The 22,267-nt window shown below is 40.1% G+C and overlaps 1 protein-coding gene across 2 annotated transcripts in view; it reads right to left on the bottom strand.

Moving 5' to 3' along the window:
- Positions 1-2,489: 2,489 nt before the first annotated feature.
- Positions 2,490-22,267, bottom strand: part of ago3a (argonaute RISC catalytic component 3a) — a 43,096-nt gene continuing 23,318 nt past the window's right edge. Inside the window, exons 10-19 of one of the 2 annotated variants that reach the window (XM_078252376.1) lie at positions 20,896-21,018; positions 19,713-19,846; positions 15,091-15,275; positions 14,484-14,643; positions 13,622-13,712; positions 12,808-13,002; positions 12,034-12,168; positions 11,327-11,428; positions 10,341-10,540; positions 2,490-10,129 (exon numbers count right to left, since the gene is read on the bottom strand). In XM_078252376.1, coding sequence (XP_078108502.1) covers positions 10,021-10,129; positions 10,341-10,540; positions 11,327-11,428; positions 12,034-12,168; positions 12,808-13,002; positions 13,622-13,712; positions 14,484-14,643; positions 15,091-15,275; positions 19,713-19,846; positions 20,896-21,018 — 1,434 coding nt within the window. In that variant the 3' untranslated portion in view covers positions 2,490-10,020. Of the gene's footprint in view, positions 10,130-10,340; positions 10,541-11,326; positions 11,429-12,033; positions 12,169-12,807; positions 13,003-13,621; positions 13,713-14,483; positions 14,644-15,090; positions 15,276-19,712; positions 19,847-20,874; positions 21,019-22,267 lie in introns of both variants that reach the window. The other variant, XM_078252375.1, reaches the window with a different exon arrangement.

Raw genomic sequence — 22,267 nt, forward strand, 5'->3', positions numbered from 1 at the left:
GTTAATAAAACCTGTGCCCATATAAAACTGATTTAAAGGATTTTCAATTATTTAAACATCACTATTATTCTACAATCCATTCAAGACAACTTTGCAACATTTAAACACGCCCACACAGGTGTTTTCACTTATTGTGGCTGATTGAACCTCTGCTCAGACTGACGTATGCTACGTTTACACATGGCCGGCTATTTTCATAAACGGACATTTCAACCTCTCCGTTTTCAAAAATAACATTGGGCACAGTTTTCAGGAAAGTGTTCGTTTACATGTACCCGTGTATATATGCCGTTAATGCCGTCAAGAGCATGCCAAACCTGTAGGTGGCAGTGTAACGAGACGCTCAAGCTCACGTTAGCCAATCAGAATCCCGAAAATAGCAACAACAGCAACAAATCACTTTCTCTCTCTTCTCTTCCTCGGCTGCCTAAACCTCCGTTTGTCTCAGTTTACATGCAAACGTGCAAACGAAGTTTTCCAAAAAATGGCCGGAGTTTTTAGAAAGAATCGTTTTCAGAGGCAAATTCTCCATTTGCGTGTAAACGAAGGGCACTGTCTCCGTTTTTCAAAATAACCATGTACGTGTAAACGGGGTAGTAGTGTGGAATTGTGTGAAATCCATACTTCATGTACTAACAAGAATAATAAAGATATAATTGGTTCTGCCCTGACAGGTGCAACCAAGTGTCCAGGGAGGAAAGGACAGTTTTTATATATCGACACACAGTCAAAGAGGTCTAATCAGGCATGATAAGTGAAAACAACCGGTGTAAGTTTATCGCAGCTGTGTAGACAGGCTTTGGTGTGATAAGCCTCCCAATAGTCCCTCTCACTCCCACTACTCCTCAGGTACGCCCCTCCCTTCTACCCCACATATCACACCTGTAAGCACTTTAGCTTGTTAGTGGAAACCACTCTACAGAGAAGTCCAGCAGCTGCTCTCTCACTGGCTGCCTGAGGATGTGTTCCTCCACTTTCACTTTTTGCATGATGTGTGTGTTTAGATGCTGGGAGTGTGTAGTGAAACCTCCTCTCTAAAATAAATACATCTACTATGTTTTTGTTTTTTGAAACAGTATTTCTGTTGACACTTTTTGACAGTCAGTGATAACTTGCCTCGCTCTCTTTGCAGGATTGTATCAAATATAATGAATAAAGTTACTTTCATCTTTAACATATCTTGATTTTGTGTTGAAATACACATATCTGTCCTTAGTTGGTATTGCCACAATACATGTTGAACCCTCCTGTTTGTTAACCTTCTGCTCAGTTATTCAAGGTTTAATAAAGTGCCAAAAAAGATAAGTTTTGTTTTCATATTTTGATCATATTACTGCATCATTGAAGAGATAAAGACATCAGGTAGACCTGACATGTCTGAAAACATATAGGAAGGCCCTCAGAAATGCCAGATCAGCCTATTACTCATCACTAACAGAAGAAAATAAGAACAACCCAAGGTTTCTTTTCAGCACTGTAGCCAGGCTGACAGAGTCACAGTTCTACTGAGCCATCTATTCCTATAGCTCTGAGTAGTGATGACTTCATGAGCTTCTTTAATGATACAGTTATAACAATTAGAGATACAATTCATCACCTCTTGTCCTCAACTTCTAACGGTTCACCTTTAAATGCAGGACCGCTAAAAAGAACGACAAGACCTATAGACCTTCAACAATTAATGTTAAAAGTCTCTTCAGCAAAGCCATCTACCGTCTATTAGACCCCATCCCAACGAGGCTACTTAAAGAAGCGTTATCTGTGGTTAACACTTCATTACTAGATATGATCAATATGTCTTTAACAGGTTATGTACTGCAGTCATTTAAAGTAGCTTTTTCTGAAAAAAAACCACCCTCGATCCTGAGGTCTTAGCCAACTATAGACCTATATCTAACCTTCCCTTTCTCTCCAAGATCCTTGAGAAGGTAGTTGCTAATTAGTTATGTGACTTTCTGCATAGCAATAGTTTATTTGAAGATTTTCAGTCAGATTTAGAATGCATCATAGCACAGAGACGGCACTGGTGAAAATTATTAACGACCTTCTAACTGCTGCTGACAAAGGACTTGTCTCCATACCTGTCTTATTAGATATTAGTGCTGCATTCGATACTATTGACCTGTTCCTGTTCCTGACTCTGACATCCTGTTACAGAGACTGGAACATTTAGTTGGCAATGAATTGCACTAAGCTGGTTTAAGTCCTATTTATCTGATCAATCTCAATTTGTTAATGGTGACAAATTGAACGATGAATCCTCCAGGCACGCTAAAGTTAGCCATGGCGTTCCACAAGGCTCAGTGCTTGGACCAATTCAAATAATATCTTTGTTTTGTTCATGTAATTGTGACAGGCCTATATGTGCATTTCTAAATATTGAACTTCTTTTATTTTTTATAACCTGAAACATTTCCCTCTATTTCCCATCATGCATAAAAAAAACAACCATTCATATTTCTCACACTATCTCACCAAGACATCAAAGGTAAAGCAAAGCATTTTATTGCAAGTATTAGTCAAAGATACACTTCAAACTGAAGCAAAGCAACACTAAAAAGGCCAACAACCTATAAGAGAGAGTTACAAAAGAAAGAGACATTTAAAACTGAGAGGAATAGAGCTGTTGGTACAACAGAGCCTTTGCAACATACAGAGAGACTGAGACATGGATCATCTGGTGGTAAAGGTTCACTGTTCAACGTATACATCCGTTTGCTGGTGCATCACTCAGGAAGTATCAGAGTCCAATATCTTTAGTTTGAAATAAGACCGACACAAGAGTGATGCTACATTGAAAAAAAAAAAAACAATCTGAACAATCAGCGTGCACATAAAATGTTTTAAATACTTGGACTCTGTCAAATATCGGTCTTCAAAACCATTATGTGTATACAAGGGGAAAACGGCACCAGGAGCCTAATCTCTTGTGCAATATTTGGTTCAAAGTCATTATTGGAATGCTAATGGGCCAAAAACAGGTTGATCAGGTCTGATAGCCATGAGAGTAAACATTACAGTAAACATGTATTAAACCAAGATTATGGTTGGTTTAAAGGATAGAGGACCAATTTCCTTTCGGACAGAACTGACAACACTCAAAAGCTCCATGTCTCTGATCCTCCAATGGGGTGAGGGGACATCCAACAAAAAAAGAAACAGCCAACAAAAGAACAGCAATTCATCAAAACGCAGTTCATCCTTGGTTCATTATACAGGCACAGGTTTCTGTAATCCAGCACTCCTGGTTCATGTCAGGCCCGGGTCAAACTGTATCTGAAATATTGTTCTTTGGATTTGCCATCAATGACAATACAATGACAACCAATAAGCTTACACAAACACAGGGAAGTGTAAATAAAATTCTAATTAGCAAATGTTTCCATGTCATTCAGAATGTTTATGGTGATATCTGAATTGGCCTGAGGCAGTAAGCACTGCTCATCTGGTTAAAACAAATGCCAAGAATTGTTTCCAAATGCTGTTTGACCCGGACCTTGTTTCTGTTCTGACATCAAATGGGACGGAGCAATCTGTCGAAGCTTACTCTTGTTCGTACATTAGAGTTCAGTAAGTTCTGTAGCAGTGTTAGTGGTTTACATGAGAAATGAGAAGAAATGAGAATGCCAGTTGGGGATTGAGGGCATATCAAGTACGTTATAGGCTTGTATTCTTGGTAAGCCACCCAACACAGGCATCACAAAGTCACATACTGTAGGAAACTGACGATAATGTAAGAACGCACTTAAGGCTGAGGCATGTCTTTTCTTGTGGAATGAGACCTGTTCCTGCTGTAAATTGTTAAAGAAAAAAAAAAAAAAAAAAAAAAAAAACTTAAGAGGAAAGAAGTAACGCTAAATGATCCAAAGAATTCTGCCTTTTCAACATATTTCCTTCCTTCCTTCCCCCGCTGCTTTTTTTATTAATTTTTTTTTTTATTTTACGCTCTCCCGCCTGCCCTTTTTACTGGCTCGGGGAATTTACATGGCTAACGTACCAATTAGCAGCGTGGGATGAAAAAAGAGTCAGCTATTCGACACTCAGGTCAGTGGGGTTTCAGAAATGGTTCCCTTCGTCAAGAGATGAACTGCAACATGTGGGGGTTGGCATATGGCCTTCTCAGGTGGTAAAAGGGGTTAAAGAATATTAAGGAACGGAGGAGGGAGAGTTGACTTGTAAATATCACCAGGTCAAACCCACCGCCTCCCTTTCCTCCACCTCGCACCCCCCTCCATATTGTTGTGCTTGCGTGTCTTGGAGAATAAGGCGTCAACATGGAGGGGGAGGGGCTAAAGGCCTCATCCTCCTGGCTCCGCCCCCACCATGCTGCAATATGATGCGGAGACTCCAGCCGCTTGAATGCACTCTCAATAAATACACCATAAAATATTCCGCATATATATATTTCATATATAAATTTAAAGAACGACACATTTAAATAGGACAACAAAATAAAAGTCGGCTCAAGAACAGTTTCTCAAAATTGGATAAGTGTTAAGACAAAACAGAGAATATTTTTTTTACAGTTATACTTATTTTGACTCTAAAATAGTTACCGTATAAGAATATCGCAATCAGGCATTACTCAAGCATTATATGTCATAATAAAAGCAATTTGCAGTTTTCTTTCATGTAGTATAACATACTGTATGCAGCATACCAAGGTAAGTGAGGTGCAGTGTTTTTTGAGATCTCTTGTAATAGAAAGATGTCACCCCCTGGACTGAAAAGGTACCCACAGAACTACAGACACACCCTTGGTTTTTAGTCGACACCCTAACGGCTCAAGACAGGGATACTGCTGGGCACACATTCCCTCCATCAGGGACAAAACACATGGCAGGGCATTGCACTTAGATGAAAGAATGCCATGGGCTGCTACTAGGGCTGGGCATCTTGAGAAAAGTTTCAATACTGACACTGGTTCTGTTTATTTCATCTTTATACCTGCTGTAAAATGACACTTGGATAAAAACATACTTCACTATGCAACAGACTGAATTAGTTTGTCATTTATGCTTTGTCAAGAAGTTTTCTATCCCACTGATGCTTTTATTAGTAAAAATGCCCTTCAAGAAGAAAACCTCTCAGTGCAAGAATCCGCTGTTGTAAAAACCTCCGGACTGCTTTCTTATTAAGCTTGAAATGCTTCAAAAATGTTGATGCCAAAATCTGTGAGGTACCGATATCGTGTTTTGACACCCAGCCCTAGCTGTAACAAAGTGTCGAGTGGTAACTCCAGAGGGAAAAGCACCACCCGAGAGCAGGCTGACTCAACCGAGCCACCAACAAAGTCACGAGAGCATGAGGCACACTTTTAATGACCGACTGCTTGGTTTGGTAACACACATCCCTTCGACTCGTTTACACTGAGGTTTGGATCCTCTCCTCCTCCTGGGGAGGAAGAAGGGGACTGGAGGGACAGAGATCGAAACCTCTTGGCTATGTGTCTGAGTGAGAGTTGCAGTCTCTAAAGTGCTGTGCTATGTGTGTCATTCGTGGGCTGGGCTGTGTCACACCACGCTATTGTCAGCTATGACCCCAAACCACCCCAACACCCACCCTCCCAAACGCACATTCCACTGTACCAACGACACCATTGGTCCAAGACACTAAACGCACTAGGAAGCAAAAGCTCAACCACAACCATATACTTGGCATTTATTCTATTTCTATGTAGGCTTAATGTCTAAATACATGAAACACGAGTTTGCATGGCCCTCCCTAAAAAACAAACATGTACAGTGAGTGTGTGAGTGTGTGTGTGTGTGTGTGTGTGTGTGTGTGTGTGTGTGTGTGTGTGTGTGTGTGTGTGTAAATGCAGCAGTTCCTGCACTGCAATGTGTTCTTGAAAAGGAGATTCTATTTCTTTGATTTTACATTTTATCTTGCAATTTACAGCACCATCATGAGGAAAGGCACTTTCTGTGGACTTTTTCTCACTCCATTGCTACCTTCCACTGTAAATAGAGAGCAACCAAAATCAGGGATATTGATCGATTCCTCAAAAAGGGAGACACCTTCTTTTTCACTTCAAAAAGGGAGACATTGACCTTGTGGAGGTAATTTAGCTATTCTTCTTCAGACAGTTGTCACTTTGTGGGCATGATGTTTGTTCTTCAGCTTCTAGCGAATAGCAGTTCTAATTGTAAGCTAAGTGAAAGTGTACCCTTTCATTTCAATCAAGTCTAAAAAGTCTATTCCCCTGCCGTGTAACACGGATGTCTGTTGAGGACAAATTGACCAAATAAATAATGTCTTCGTATCCCTTCAAGCGTTCACTTCCACAGGCCCAAAATGGTCTTGGCTCATGTTAGGTCAATTCTCCACTGGCTGATATTTGCAAAGCAGAGCTGATGACATTTCAGTTGTAAGCGAGGCAAACACATCTGCTATGTAAACATGTGTTCAACTGCCCTCAGGTGTGTAGTTTATACACAAAGTAAAAAATCCATTAACGACAGCAGAGATAGGGAGTTAAAAATGGATTCTAAATTCTCGAAAGTCAACCTCCAGACTTGTTCAACTTCCAACATAACCTGCCTCAAAAAAGTTGGTCAGCTTTGATTCCATCTTAATCACACGTACTTGAATGAATAACAGAACCCACTATGTCTTACTGACCAGACCCCACAATTGTCCTTCAACCCTAATCTCTTGCACGCTTCCAAGGGGGATCACATGGGATTGTACAGCTGTGGAATGTAGTCCCCTGGCACAGGGGAGTAAATGTTTGGGAGCAAAGGGGGAAAGAGAGCAACAAGATAACAGGCTTTGTCACACCACAGATTTACCGGGAAGGTATTTGTGAGCACATGAAGTGCTTCGGGTAAAGAGAGGAGTCCGAGGAAAGCAGCAGAGGTTGCAATCCAACGTAAATCCCCCAAGGCTTTAACACAAAGGAATGAACTGAGAATGAGAAGTACCCATTGTTACGACATTCTTTGACCACACGTGTCCTTGAAATGGATCAACAACACTTTCAAAAACCACTCGCCCATTCCTTTTCACTCTCCCTCCTGATAAGGAGTGGGCATCAGCACCAGTTGGAGAAAACCCGAGAACATTCGAGAGCAGACACTGCTCAATATATCAATCGACTTTTCTTATATTCCACCGTTTGTCATCACACTAGGGATGCAACATCTTAATACAAAGCCTTTTCCGGAGTACAGTATGTCATATTTTCTCTCTTGAGAGTCTTTACTCTACGACAAACCTCTGGCTGTACGAGCATCTACACACACACAAAAAGGAGAGAAATAAGCATTCAACATCTTGCAGCTCCCCCCCCCAAACATCAAAGCAAGAGGCGGTTTAAGTCCACATCCCTATCAATAACAGTATGACAGTCCAAACACACGTCACTAGTTTCAACAACCCCACCACTGTTCACACATAAACTATACGTCATACAGTGACACAGGAACTAGTCGACAGTCTATTGCAATAATAAAACTTTGTTATTATACATTTTTAACCATTACTTATCATGATACATTTATTACTAAGGTTAATAATTAGTCTACTTTTTTTTCTGTTAGCAAAAATAAGTGGTGTGCATTACATAATTTCAAATGTACAAATATACTTTCAATCTAGCTTTTTAAAAAGGCTTTCAGACACTAGTGAAATCATGAAGGCTCAAACTCACTGGCTTCCGCACTGGAAGGCTGCAAACGCAAATGCAACAGCGGATGCAGGACCCTACATTACACCTCACTGTCCCGAGGGAACGTCCGCCGTTGTGCTGATCATATCTACCGAGTAAAATCCTAAATCTCCCTCAAACCATAGCAGTAGGACCTTCTCCTGTCCTTAAGCGAGTGAGATTTACCGGGGGGGGGTTTCTACTTCCCTACCCGCCAACTCATCCAGAGTCTCATATAGAGGTTCAGCTTCAGATTCTAATTCAGACAGAGTAGCACCACGCCTGTGTTCGGTCCCGAAACACAGCTTCTTTTAGTGCAGATAACTTTTAAAAACACCCCTCCCAGACTAGCTTCAGCGGCACAAAGGAGCTAAATTGTGACTACAATCCAGGTGCACATGTCATATTATTAGTCAGCTGTCTAACTTAACTCCTCAGCATTGTTCTGAAGTCAGTCACAACTTTGGGCCGGGTTACATGGACAGGAAAAAAAACCTATAGTCCTGGACTCAGGATTCCTATCGAAAGAAAACAGTTCATTTATGACGACGCTGACTCCATGCCCATGAACCCGGCCTTTTGGGTACAAACACACTGTAGCAGCTGGATTCATGTCTGGTGAAGATTAAGCCTGCTTTGCTTGAACACTGCTCCAAAGCAAAGCCAACAGCTAAGACTGCTGTATAGGCAACAATAAATATATTGAATGTAGGATGATTTGAATGAGATGTGTAGAAAAGTCAGGGGAATAAGAGGCATCGGGTGAAACTTTCTTGCTTTAAACCATCTTATGCTGTCCATTTGTTGGAATCGGTTTTATTTTAACCCACTGAAATAGGATCCCTATAACAAGTTATACACCAGGCACTTGAATAATACCTCTTTATGGTCTTTAAACCTTACTCTTAGGAATTAAGAAAATCAGCCTCATTAGCAAACTGATGATCAGGAATTATGAAATCATGCCCAATGATGATGAGTAGCCTCACACCACAGAGGAGCATAAAATCCTTCAATTCAAGTAAAAACATGAAAATCACCAAAACTGCAGTTGCACCATTTTTGCCCAACACCAAGGGCAAACTAATAAAACATGCTGATCAATCGTGTCACAGAGGAACAAACATGAAAGTGTCTAACGAGTGGCAAACCGTTCTCCTTTCGAGGACACTCACTTTCAAATCATTTTACGTCCCCTTAAGTCCCCTTCCCTTCGTTCAACTGATTATTGCACTAGAGGAAACCATTGACGTGATCTCTATTTACCCACAATCTCAAACTCATGAGAGGGAAATGTGAGATAAGGAAAATGAACGCATGACAACTACTAAGATTAAAAACATAAGCGTACACGGTTTAAATGATTTTTTAAAAAAAGAAGTCAGAATCATAAAATGTTTCACATAATGTAGAAGAAAAATAACAACCAGAATCAAATAACAGTGTTATACTTTAAATAAAATTCATAGATGGCTGCAATTGATATATCAGCCAATATAAACTGCCTGTTTTAAATGTGACAGCTGGCTGCTAAAGAGAAATCAAAACTGATCTGAAACCTTTAAAGGGGCATTTATACCTCGTCGCCAACAGGTGGCAGTGTGCTCAAAAGAACATGTTGCTCCATACAAGAAACCGGTGATTTCACACACTAGGGAAAAGTGACAGAAAAGAGGAAACAAGAGGAAAAATAAAAGTGGCAACTGGGAGGACATCTGGTCCAATGAAACAAATATATTCCAAAAGAAATCAAACACCAAATCCAGAGTCTGACCCTTCCTTCTTCTCTGCTCCCTCATTGGAAACACTAGGGAGAGTCACAACACAATGTAAAAGTGCTGCTGCTCAAACTGACTTGAGGTACTGTAGCTGGCAAAGGAGCAGATTAGTAGACTATACAGAAAGACTGTGCCAAAGGGGAGCAAAAGTAAAAACAAACAAGAAAAACACCCACTAGGCCACAAGTAAAGGGGACACAGGGAAGAGCAGATAGGAGGGGCAATGGAAAGGGGGCCTAATAAGGGTGAAAATTAACTAGTTGGCTGGTTTAATATTGCATAATAGTGCTGAGTTTCTCTCGTTTGTTTTTTAAAGCAGCGTTTGCATCCTCTGTCCAGTGTAGGGGTGCCTCCTCCCCTCCCTCCTCCCTGCTTTCCTCTGCACAGTGTCAGGTCCGGATTGACTAGGCATGTAGGGGGGCGGGGGGGCGGGACTTGCACATATGAGGACTCCTTGACTGGCAAGCCAGGTGTGCATGGTTGTGTGTGTGTGTGTGTGTGTGTGTGTGTGTGTGTGTGTGTGTGTGTGTGTGTGTGTGTGTGTGTGTGTGTGTGTAAAGGGTGGCAATGGTTGGGGAGGGTTGGTTTAGCTTAGGCGAAGTACATGGTCCTCAGGGTGTCGTGGTGAATCTGAACAGCTTTGGCCAGCGCCTGGGGGTCCCGACCGTTACTCTGACCAGACACGTGGCTGCCCTCAGCGCTGCACAGTGGAGAGGAGAGGACCAGTTATGATGGGGATGATACACAATTATGGCATGCATTGCATGCAGGAAAATTGGGCACATTCTGCAATACATGACAACTGCTATCAAAACATTTCTCTCTAAAAACATCACTTCAAGACCTTTAGATTCAGAGTCAAAATAGAAGAACATCTTGTTTATTGCCCCCAGTCTCTCTCCCTTTCTCACCTGTCATGTTCTTTGTCCACCAGATGGTAGCGGGCACGGAAGGCCACCAGGTGGGCGTAGTAGGCTGGCGCAGGGATGGAGACGGAGCGGGTACAGCGCACGTAGGTGTGGCACAACTGGTAGGTGAGCAGCTGGAACTCGTCAGCGGTAAAACAATTGTCGTCCCACAGTACATGGTAGTGGGAGGGCCGACTGGTGCCCTGGGAGAAGGGGATTAAATGACACATTTATATTATTATTAGATTCACATTTAAGATAACGTTATTGCATTTTAAACATAGTCAATAGGAGTTTTCTTCGGTGGACTCAAAGAAAACCTTAGCCTCAGGACATCATATAACTACACTGAGACATAAAACAAGTGATACAAACTAAATGACCCCAGTCAAACAATTAAACCTTTGCATAAAAAAACCCATAAGGATGCTATCAGCACCACAAACCAACTATGATGTATACATCGCTGTATACATACCATTATAGTGTCTTCGGGGCAAGAATAACAACAGCACAATGGTGATTTAAGAGTTAAATATGCAAACAGCCTCTGGTGAAGTGCTGTTGCAGAACCTCACTGTCCTAGTTACTATTACTTTTAAAAGAAGGGAGGAAGTAAAAAAAAAAAAGATGGTAGATTGAAGACAGTCTTGCAGAACAGGCGTCCTGTTTTCTGTGGCATAATGGTGTAAATTGCAGTAAGGGAAGGAAGCTCCCTGGCATATGATTTTTGATGGCACAACTTTGTCAGTTCCTGGAGATCTAACCTCAAATAAAGTATAAATAAAAGGAAAGTGAAAAAAAGTATTTCCTCTTTTCTCTCTCTACCATTTCATTTCTGAATCCTGTTTCTTATCTACTTGCAAGAATGCATAGCTCTGCATAAGCAAACCCTTTTCAGACTTGAGATTTTAGTGAAGGAGAATGTGATGAAACACGGCTGAAAAAGGGCAGCAGGCTGGGCAGAGAAGACAAGAGCTTGGTCTGACCTGTATTCCAGCGTGACTGCAGAGGTAAAAGTCAAACTCGTAGGGATGTGTGATGTCCGTATCCACGGTAGTACCAGCAGGAATGTTTCCACTACGTCCAACCTGACAAAAGCAAAGTTAAGGTCGATGAGTCCTTTTGACTGTTTTTGTTTTAACGTTTCACCATGAAAACAAAAAACAGCTAGAACAAGAAAATGGAAGATGCCGGAAAAGAGAAGCAGAAAACAAAGCTTTTAAAGCACTAATTGATGCCAGGAGGTAAAAATTGTAATCATTGAAAAAAAACACAAAAAAAAACAGTTGATGGAACGAGTCAGGCAAAGGTTTACCAAGTTATTCCCAATCAACCAATTAAAAGCCTAATGCTCTAGAGAGCCTAATGCTCTGCACTGAAAACAAGGTTGTTACTAGCTAACTACTCTAGGGGCCTTGAGTGCCACTCCAGAGCTTTCGGTTTGCATTGGGACTTAATGCTTTAATCGAATGTAATTACAGGGGTTAGGAGGGTGAACAGTCCAATTGACAACAAAAGGTAATTAAGGAGGCCCATTTTGAGTACTTAACGTGCTGGCACAGAGCATAAAAAGAAGAAATGGACTTACACATAACACACTGTACTGGCTTTAATGGGTACCATCGCTGTGTCATACTTTAAGAGAGTGAGAGTGTGTTGTGCTCGTGTTTGTGTGTGAGCGGTGGGGACTCACTCTCTCGTTGCGGTCGGCACAGAAGAGGCGAGTATGGTGGCGTTTTTGCACAACAATGTAAGTGATGCCTGGCTGGTACTCCTTCTCCAGGCTGATACAGGCCTCACGAATGGCCAGCAGCTCATAATACAGCACCTGAAGAAAAGAAGAAAAAAAAGTTTATAGAAACTACCCTTTAAGAAAACTCACGTCAACCATATACTTCACACACTGTTACAATATACAGTATACTGTATTTCCTTATCTATATGTCTCATTTTAGTTCCATAGTGTCCTATCATATAAGGGCGATATGGATCTTTACCCATGTTTCTTTATAGGCCTACTGTGCAACCGATCATAATATTAACTTATGGCTATGTGTTTATCTACATGTTGTTGTGTGTACAGTATATCTTGCTATGTGTACACAAAGCAAACAAATATCCATCTGGGACAATAAATCTAAACCTAAATCTAGTTCAAATGCAAGAAAGCCTGGCAATGTTGTCCTCAATTGTAAAAAAATAAAAACAAATATCTTATTTAATCATCTGTGATTAAAGAATATTTTGGAATAAGTTTGTACATTTTGATTTAAAGTGAACTACAAGTCTGATCTACGGAGCCAAAAACTTACCAAACGTACCGTCTCTATTTAAAACATGTAAATTATGGTCTGTTAAACCAGAAAAGAGAATTCTGCAAGCCAAACTCAACTGAATTCTGGCTGGTGTCTGCTGCATAATTCACAACCTGACTCCAGTCGTTTTGTGAGAGAAAGCGGGAGCTGACCTGTCTGAACTGGCCTTCTGAAACTCCATCCCTGTAGAAAATTATCCTGGTGGGCTTGTAGCGAGTTGACTTGTAGAACTGGATCAGCAATTCCCGCACCATGGAGGCCAGGTCCTGGATAACCTCCTGCCTGGGCCTCTGGACCCGCACAGTGGCACAGTATCTGCTGGGGTGGGCGTCCATACTGCCTACCACCTGGAAGAGAGAGTGTGGGTGGGGGGGCATGGTGATAGATTGCAAGGGGTCAATCAAAAATGAAGGTCAGATACAGGGAAGTTAATAGGTTAATACATTCAACCAATAGGTCAGGTGTAGTCTATATATCTACGGAGTTCCACTTCCGGGATTGCTCTGTTGCCGCCGGAAATTCTGCCGGATGTCACTCTTTCCGGCCGTCCGTCCGTTATCTTCCACTTCCTTTGTGTTGTAATTTTAAACTCTGTTTGATTTATGAGGACTGTGGTTAACTGCTCCTCAGATCTCTGCAGGGTAAATCCAGACATCTAGCTAGACTATCTGGCGAATTAGAATTTTCTCTTGCACGACTAAAATAACTTTTGAACGTACACGTTCCACCAAAACAAGTTCCTTCCCGAGGCTATTTTTCAGCGACACCGTTGCACCGTACGGCGCTTAGCAACACCCAAGGCGATTGTGATTGGTTTAAAGAAATGCAAATAAATCAGAGCATGTTTTTCCTCCCATCCCAGAATGCTGTGTGCACTAGCCAGACCCTCCTCCGCGGCGCTGTGGAGGAAGGTCTGGCAACGCGAGACTAGGTCAGGTGTAAAATGAAGAAGAAAAAAAAACTCACTGCTGCAATTGAAGGCTTCTTCCCATCTCCAGCAGGCGGATGTGTCACATCTGCTCCCAAGAAGATAACTGGCTGCTGAAACACTGATGGTCTATTGATTGAGAGACGTAACAAAGACATTCATTTTATTGAGTTTCTCGCACGGAGAGTCATATTATTTTGTGAGTCATATTATGACACAAATTTTGAAACAATAATTTAACAGACCAAGCTACAAGAGGCCACTTAAAACCAGCATCACTATAGCAGAGCATTGCCATATATAATAATGTTTGTATTATTTATTTATATAGCACCTTCAAAAACAGAGCTGTATAGCGAGAAGACAATATAATAGCAGAAAGCCGAACAGTGAGGCCAAACAAAAGCAAAACAAAATGAATTATAAATACAAATAAAAGAATAAAAGCAATGAAAAGACGATAAAAAGACAACAATAAAAAGACATCGCATGAAAGCAAGTCAATAAAAGTGGGTTTTAAGAAGTGATTCAAACTAAATCACTAATTCTGCGAGTCTTCTCTTCCTCAGGCAGGTTGTTCCAAAGCCGAGGGGCTCTGATGGCAAAACAACGGTCACCTTTAGATTTAAGCCTCGACTTTGGAACGGGCAGAAAGGCCCCACCAGAGGATCTGAGGCTGCATACTGCCTCAGTTTCTGTTACATAGCTTAGGGCCAGACCCAGACGTGCTTTAAAAGCGATCAGTAAAATTTAAAAAATCAATTCTAAATTGGACAGGGAGCCAGTGGAGAGAAGTTGGGATTGGGGTAATGTGATGTTGTCTGTTAAAACCAGTAAGAAGCCTAGCTGCTGCGTTCTGAACTCTATCTAATATATGAGGAGAAGGAGAGCATGACTGACCGTTGGTGAGGCACCAGGATGTTGTTGATGCCTCCCAGCTTCACATTGATCTTGAGGCAGAGGTTGGAGAGGGTCTGAGGTGACGTCTTCACCACGTTCTTCACCTGGACACACTGCGTGGCCATGCCCAAGAGGGTGTCTCCCACACGCTTTACCTCGGCTATGGGTGGTTACAAAAAGTGAGCATTAGAAAAAAGGAAAAGTTAAGTAAATAAAAAAATATATATATTTCGTCCTTGCAAAAGTAGCACAGGACATTGTCAGTTTTTAAAATGGAGATTTAGGAAGGCAGAGGAATAATATTCAACTTATGAGCCGTAGTTAAATATAAACGATACAAGAGAGCAGTCATACATGGAAACACTTTAGGATTTAAGAATAAAACATGGGTATGAGCAGTCTGAGAAAAATACTCAAAGATAGCAAATATAATAATTTATGACCATTTTTTGAACTACACTCTCCTCAATGTGGTTCTTTCATTGACATTTGAGAGAATATTGCACCAGCACTCAGTCCCAGAGTAGCATTAGTGTTTCCACCCAATCTAAGCCACTAGAATATCTCAGGGCTCTAATATAATATTTATTTTAAGCAGTTTTCTAACCATAGACAGGAGTCTTTCCCGGCAGAATGACAATGATGAGCTGCAGTCCGGCGTAGGTGTTCTTCAGATGTCTGAACATGGGCTCCACGCTGTCCGCTCCCTGGGCGTATTTACAGAAACATGGCTGGCCCTGGATGGGCATCCCAGCATCCTTAGAGATCTTACGTAGCTGGTCTGTGAAACCCCTACACAAGGAAGAAGCGGGAGGCCAGGATGAAGAGTCAGTAGAATGGTGAAGTCAACTACAATCAAAGCTGCAAGCTTGTGCCCGTTTGCTTGGAAGAAAATAATAAGCACGGACACCTGCAAAAATGTTGTCAACACATCAGAAAAGATGGTTCTTTGTGTAACAGTAAAGAGTATGTCAATAATGTTTGACATTAATCAGTTATCTTAAGTAAAAGCTTTACATTTTAAAATGTGTTTAGCCATGTTATTATCCAATAATAACAAAACTAACTTTAGTGTATCATTGCATTTGTCCATGCTCAGCAGTTTGCAGAGCCTGGCGATTTTATTTTATTTTATATTTTTACTTTACTAGTTAATACTAGAAGGACTCACATTCATTAAAAATAACCCTATGTCAGAGGTAAACAAAAGGATAGTTTATTTGTAGTCCCTGACCAGATGTCAAAAACGTACCCTAAAAACTACAAATTGCCTTATGCTGATAAGAAATGCTACTGTTCTTTAAGTAATCATTTGAAACAGACAATATTAAAGGGCAACTATTATATAGCATTTTCAGGATTATACTTGCATTTTGTGTTTGTACTAGAACATAATAGCAGGACTTCATATATATATATATATATATATATATATATATATATATATATATACACACACATATATATATACACACATACACATATATATATATATATATATATATATATATAAACAATTGATTATAAAATCTTGGCTCTAGTTTTTGCAAATAGATTAAAGACAGGTCTTGACCATATTGTTGCTGAAACTAATTCAGTCTTTATTAAGGGTCGACATATTAGTAATAATATTAGACTTGTAGTAGACCTATTGGACTATGCAGACTCAGTACATTCAAAGGCTTTCATTCTTTCTTTCTTTTTGACACCAAGCTCAAGTTGTTTGGTTTTGGGACATTTGTAGAGACAATTGAAATGTTTTATAAGGGAATTAATAGTTCGGTAATAATAAACTTCAACACATCTCAAAGATTTGATATAAAGCGTGGTATCAGACAAGGTTGCCCTATTTCGCCCTTTTTATTTATTTTAGTTGTTGAGTTGTCGTCCATAAATATTGCCCGCAATCCTGATCTTAAAAGGCATCTCCATATTTGATAGGGAAATAAAAGTTTCGCAACAGGCGGACAATACAACACTTTTCCTTAAAGATAGAGATCCGTTATCAAAAGCTATTGAGCTAGTTGAACGGTTTTCTTCAGCCTCAGGTTTAAAGCTTAATATATCTAAATTTGCATTATTGCCATTGCATGATTGTGAAGATACATCAATAGAAAATGTTCCTGTAAAGAATATAGTGAAATATTTAGGTATTTAAACTTAGCACAAAAAGTAAGGAAATTTGTGTTTGGTAGATTATTTCTCTGTGGTAACAATGCTTTTTGGCAATAAGTCTTATACCGTTGGAAAGCCTGTTTAGTTCCCTTTCAAATGGTGACCCATTTGTAAGGAACATGCATTTGTGGGATGAGCAGCAGCGCTGAGTAAGTGGATTATGCTCATGAAAAATTTGCTAAATCTTCTCTGCCAATGCCAAACAGCTTATTCTGCCATTGACTCCTTTGGTGTTTGGTGGATTGGATGATTGAAGTTTGAATAAACAAGACATATTGGCAATTTAACAATTTATTCATTTCACAAACAGGAGCCTCAGTAGCGTGTGGAAGAACCATACACAGCCACAACAGCCTGGCACCTCCTCCTCATGCTGGTCACCAGCCTGGTCACACACTTCCCATTCTTCAACCAGCATTTGTCACAAGTCAGCCAACGTGGTTGAGTTGGTCACTCTGGCACAAACAGCACGCCCAAGCTGATCCCACAAGCGTTCAATGGGGTTGAGGTCAGGACTGCTGGCAGGCCATTCCATCCTCTCCACTCCCACATTCTGGAGGTAGTCTCTGATAAACCCCTCCTTGGGGGGGGGGGTCGAGCGTTGTCATCTTGGAGGATAGAGTTCGGTCCCAGACTGTGGAGATATGGGCTTGCCACTGGTTGCAGAATCTCATCTCTATATCTCTCTGCATTGAGATTGCCTCCAATGATAACAAGCCTCGTTTTTCCAGTGAGGGAGATGCCGCCCCACACATCACACTGCCTCCACCAAAAGGTGTTACTCTATCGGTGCAGTAATCAGCATAGCGTTCTCCACGTCTTCTCCACACTTTGACCCTATGATCCAACTGCCGTAGGCAGAATCATCCAATCCACCAAACGAGTCAATGGCAGAATAAGCTGTTTGGCATTGGCAGAGAAGATTTGGCAAATTTTTCATGGGCACAACCCACATACTCAGTGCTGCTGCTCATCCCACAAATGCATGTTCCTTACAAATGGGGCACCATTTGAAAGGGAACTAAACAGGCTTTCCAACTGTATAAGATGTATTGCCAAAAAGCATTGTTACCACAGAGAAATAATCTACCAAACACAAATTTCATTACTTTTTGTGCTAAGTTTATATAACTAGAAACTTTTTAGCAAGACATTTGAACTTTAACGAGAGAATTAAGAAGACTAAAAATATATTCAACCTCTGGCTTCAAAGGGACTTAACATTGTATGGTAGAGTACTTTTATCAAAAACTGAAGGCCCGTCTCGCTTTGTTTACCCTTCACTTTCTCGTTTTGTTAAGGATTCCATGGCCAATGATATTAATGTTATTCCTTGATTTTATTTTGAAAAATAAAATTGCTTTTAAAATTAACTGGCTTAAAACATGCCTGGCAAACCCAAATTCTATATGGTTCTTCATCCCTAACCATATTTTTAATAAAATTGTTGGTCTCTCTTTTGTTTTGCCATGTAATTACCCCCCAAACAGACTTCCTGTTGCATTATCAACGTTTCATCAGCAGTCACTTCTTGCCTGGAAGTTGTGCTTCATCCACAACTTTCAAACACAAGACTTTCTTATGGAATAATAATAATAATAATAATAATAATAATAATAATATTATAACTATTGGAAATACTTCTCGCTTTTATCCAAAGTGGTTTCAAAGAAATATCATTAATATTTTGTATTTATTTGATGAAAATGGCTCAGTTATGTCATATGAGAACTTTATAACAAAAAACAACTTTCCCATTCCTTATGAGGAATACAAGGCTGTAACTAAAGCCATTCCTTCAGGTTTAATCCATCTGATTTGTTTGTCTGTTTGTTTTAATGAAGTAATTATATCATATGCTCAACCTACTTTGTTTTTAAATGCCTTGAATTACATGATAAAAAAAATGTGATAATAAATGTATTCGTCAAATTTCACAAAGTAAAAATGTTTGTTTTTTATTCCAAGAGGAAAGTCTTATTGGAATTCACATTTGGAAGATACAAACTGGAAACAAAAATGGCTTTTACCACATACATTTTGTATTTCTAACAAAATCAAAGAAATTCATTTCAAAATTTTACACAAAATCTATCCAGTAAATTCTGTAATATCTAGATATATGTATGTTGAAAGCTCCTGTTCTTTTTGTGGACGAACTTTTATCCATCTTTTTTTTTTTCAATGTGAAGCTACATTAAAATGTTGGTCTGATTTAAATTGTTTCATTTTGACTTTAGTTAGCAGTAATACTAATGACACTAATAGAATACAGCAGCAATTTCTACAGTCAAAGGCTTTTAAACCAAATACTACTAACAGAACATGTTTCAGGAGTAATGTGACCCGGAATTGGGGAGACTTTAACGACACTGGCAGCCAAGGTGAAATTGTTTACTGCCGTAGCATTTAGTTACATGGGACAATGTTAACACCACAAAAAAAAAACACACTCTAAAACTAATACAGTGTACTGTAATATAACAGTAGCAATAAGTCCTACCTCCATGAACAAAAATTAAACATTATAACCTTCATGAAGGCAAGTTTTAATGACTGTTGCATTACTTTTTTATAAACTGGCAACTGACTGTATTTTTAAGTCCTGCCTACTTGGAGCAGATGGACAACCATAGAAGGCCGGCTTAGAGTTGCGTAACAGTTAGCCAAGAGTAGAACAAACTGTTGAAACCAGAGTGTTCAGAATAGTTGGAAATCTGAACGTTTTAGCTCACAGGGATTTTCTCTAAAATACGTTTACCTCATTATTTGAAATAATCATTATAACATTGTAGATATGAAAGAAAAAATGGAATACCATAATATGTGACCTTTAATTCATGCCAGATCACAATCTATGGAGACAAAAATATACAAATACAATCTCTGACATCATTAAAGATGAATGAAAAATAGATAAGTGATTTGAATAGTAATCTGACAAATGTCTTTTGAACTTTCATGAACATACTTAAGTGGGCATCATCACTGTACGCACAGTGACAACAGAATCTCAGAAAAGGACTTTTTGAAAACATTTGCAAATAATCATACTTTAGTATTTCTTCTCGACACTGCCTTTGCGTGGCGAAGCAGGCGATGGCCCACATCTTGATCTCCACCCCGGTGTGGAACTGCTTCCCCCTCATATCCCACACCCCATGGCTGGGCGTGGCTACAGTGCGGTTCTGAAACAACATTGCAGTCTCACCGCATGTACTCATGATTATGTGGGCAAACACTCGCATTCATTCGGTTCATTCAGACTCACGCTTACACAAGTCGAAAGACAAGAGCGCCCTCACTCACATACAAACATAAACACACACACTTTCTGAAGACCCACAGAACCCAAACGCACTCTTCATCCATACCAAAATGTATTAACATTCACTTTTGTACATAAATTCACAGAAGAAAAGAAACATGTCAGTCAAAGAAACATGCGTTTGCAAAACATATTTGTGCTCACCAGAGAAACATTTAACTTGCAAATCAAATAACAAATCGTTACGTTGAATTTCATTGCAAAGGTAGTGTGATGCACTATGTGACGAATCGTGTGTGAGATGCCATTTACTGTGTGTATCCTGCACAACATGGCATAATGGTGTCATAGTTCTCACTAATACACACATCCAAATATAATAATTTTATCTTTCACTTTGGTATTTTATTTAATTCATTTTACCCTCTGCCCTCTGTGCAGCACTTTGCACTTTGTTTTAATAAGTTTGATATTATTATGAATATTATTATTATAGTAGTTCTGTAAAGATGTGCCCCCTCAGAAAAGATAAACAGACAGATGTTAATAAATGCTGTGGTTCAGTCTCAGTAAGCTGCTTCTTTATGCAATTTTGTAAACTTCTTTAACCCACCTCTTTTTGACTTCATGAAGGAAAATTAACATTGCGCAAATGCTGGCAAAGGCTATATACTTTAGAAGCTATCCAATCATGATTTGGGTATTCTTTTTTTGATTCAACCCCTTGTCGCAGAGACAAATGTTTGCTGTCCTGTTTGCCCCTCTAAAAAACATTTTAATTTTGCACTACTGAGACTCAACCACAAAAAAGCCAAAAAGACTGACACCATGTAGTACAAACAGAAGTCAGTGAGTTAGTTCCCCTTAGAGACAGTGGAATAAAGGCTGAGGAAGGGGAGAGCGTGTCAGACAAACAGAGAGAATGGGCGTGATTTAAAGGAAGGGTACCATAAAGTGCTCTGTGCTCACCCTGCCGCCGTACTGCAGCATGGGCGCGGGTAGCACTCGCCCCGTCACATGGGCCATCTCGTCGCGCACCTTGAACTGGAATTCTTGCACGAAAGGGTCCGCCTCGTAGTTGGCACTGCGTACCTGCAGGGAAACAGGGTGGGAATATTGGACACAGGTTCAGGCCACGGTAGTTAATAACAACATGAGTAAAGACCGTTTATGCAAAAGGTTATAGTGTACAGCCATGTGTTCTACAGACGTTTCCTATATCTGCTCACTTATCCTGGCTTGTTTTGTTTGTATAAACAGTTCTGACATTTTGGGAAATAAGCTTATTTTGCGTTTTTGCTAAGAGTTAGATGAGAAGAACAATACCACTCTCATATCTGTCAGTTAATATTGGGTTCTTCTTCTCACCTAACTCTCAGCCAGAAAGTGAATAAGCGTATTTCCGCAAAAGTCAAACTATTCCTTTAAGAGCAGCAGCTTAACTTAGAAGAGGCTTGTTGTGAATTACCAGTGTAGAGACCATTTCTCAGATGTTGTACAGTAGGACAAAATTGGTATATTGTGACACAACTGTGATTCCTCTTAAGAACACAGCCAAAGTGCAGCAGTAGTTCAGTGGGCATTTCATCACAAAACGTGATGTCTACAATGCTTGCCTCTGTGCCAAGTGCTTGTGCCATCATTGTTTTAGATAGACCATAGGCCTATGCTTGTAACCCTAATGAGGCTTTGCTTTTCTGTACGGGTATTAGTTTTCCTTAATGGTTCTTTAATGCAATTTCTCTTTTGCGGTTAGCATTTTGATTGTTTTCATTATTTCACAAGATGTTGGAGGAGAGGAAAAATGAAATGGTAAATTGGTGACATGTCACACAATGTCAGGCGCAAGCTCCCTAATCCAAAATGACTGCAAGCACGGGGTACATGATCAGCCCACCTGGTACTTACAGTATGTAGTTCTGACAGACACAGCTTATCTGCTTGTTTTGCCCTTTTCTGTCTCTCAACCTCTGCTACTACGCCTGGCCTGTCAGTTTTAAGCAACTGTGCATCTAAATGAAAACACCACCACAGTGCTGTCTATGTCGATTTCCTGTACGCAAATCCAGTCATTTTGCTTCTGAGTGAAGATATAGGGAGATGTGGTTTAATAAGGTAAAAGCAGGAACTGAATGTGCATTGTTAATTTGATGGTGGCCAGAGGCAGTGTACAGTCCATCAATCTTTCCATAAACAATATGCTGCAGACACTGTAGCAGCCTCACACACACATTAAAGCCATTACAACTCTGGTATTTTGTTGACCCTACGTAGGCCTGCCTTGTAATTGCCAAATGCAATGTACAAGCACACAGACATGCTTCTGTTAACAATATAAAAT

Source organism: Sander vitreus, chromosome 6, assembly GCF_031162955.1.
Source record: "Sander vitreus isolate 19-12246 chromosome 6, sanVit1, whole genome shotgun sequence".
Classification (NCBI taxonomy): domain Eukaryota; kingdom Metazoa; phylum Chordata; class Actinopteri; order Perciformes; family Percidae; genus Sander; species Sander vitreus.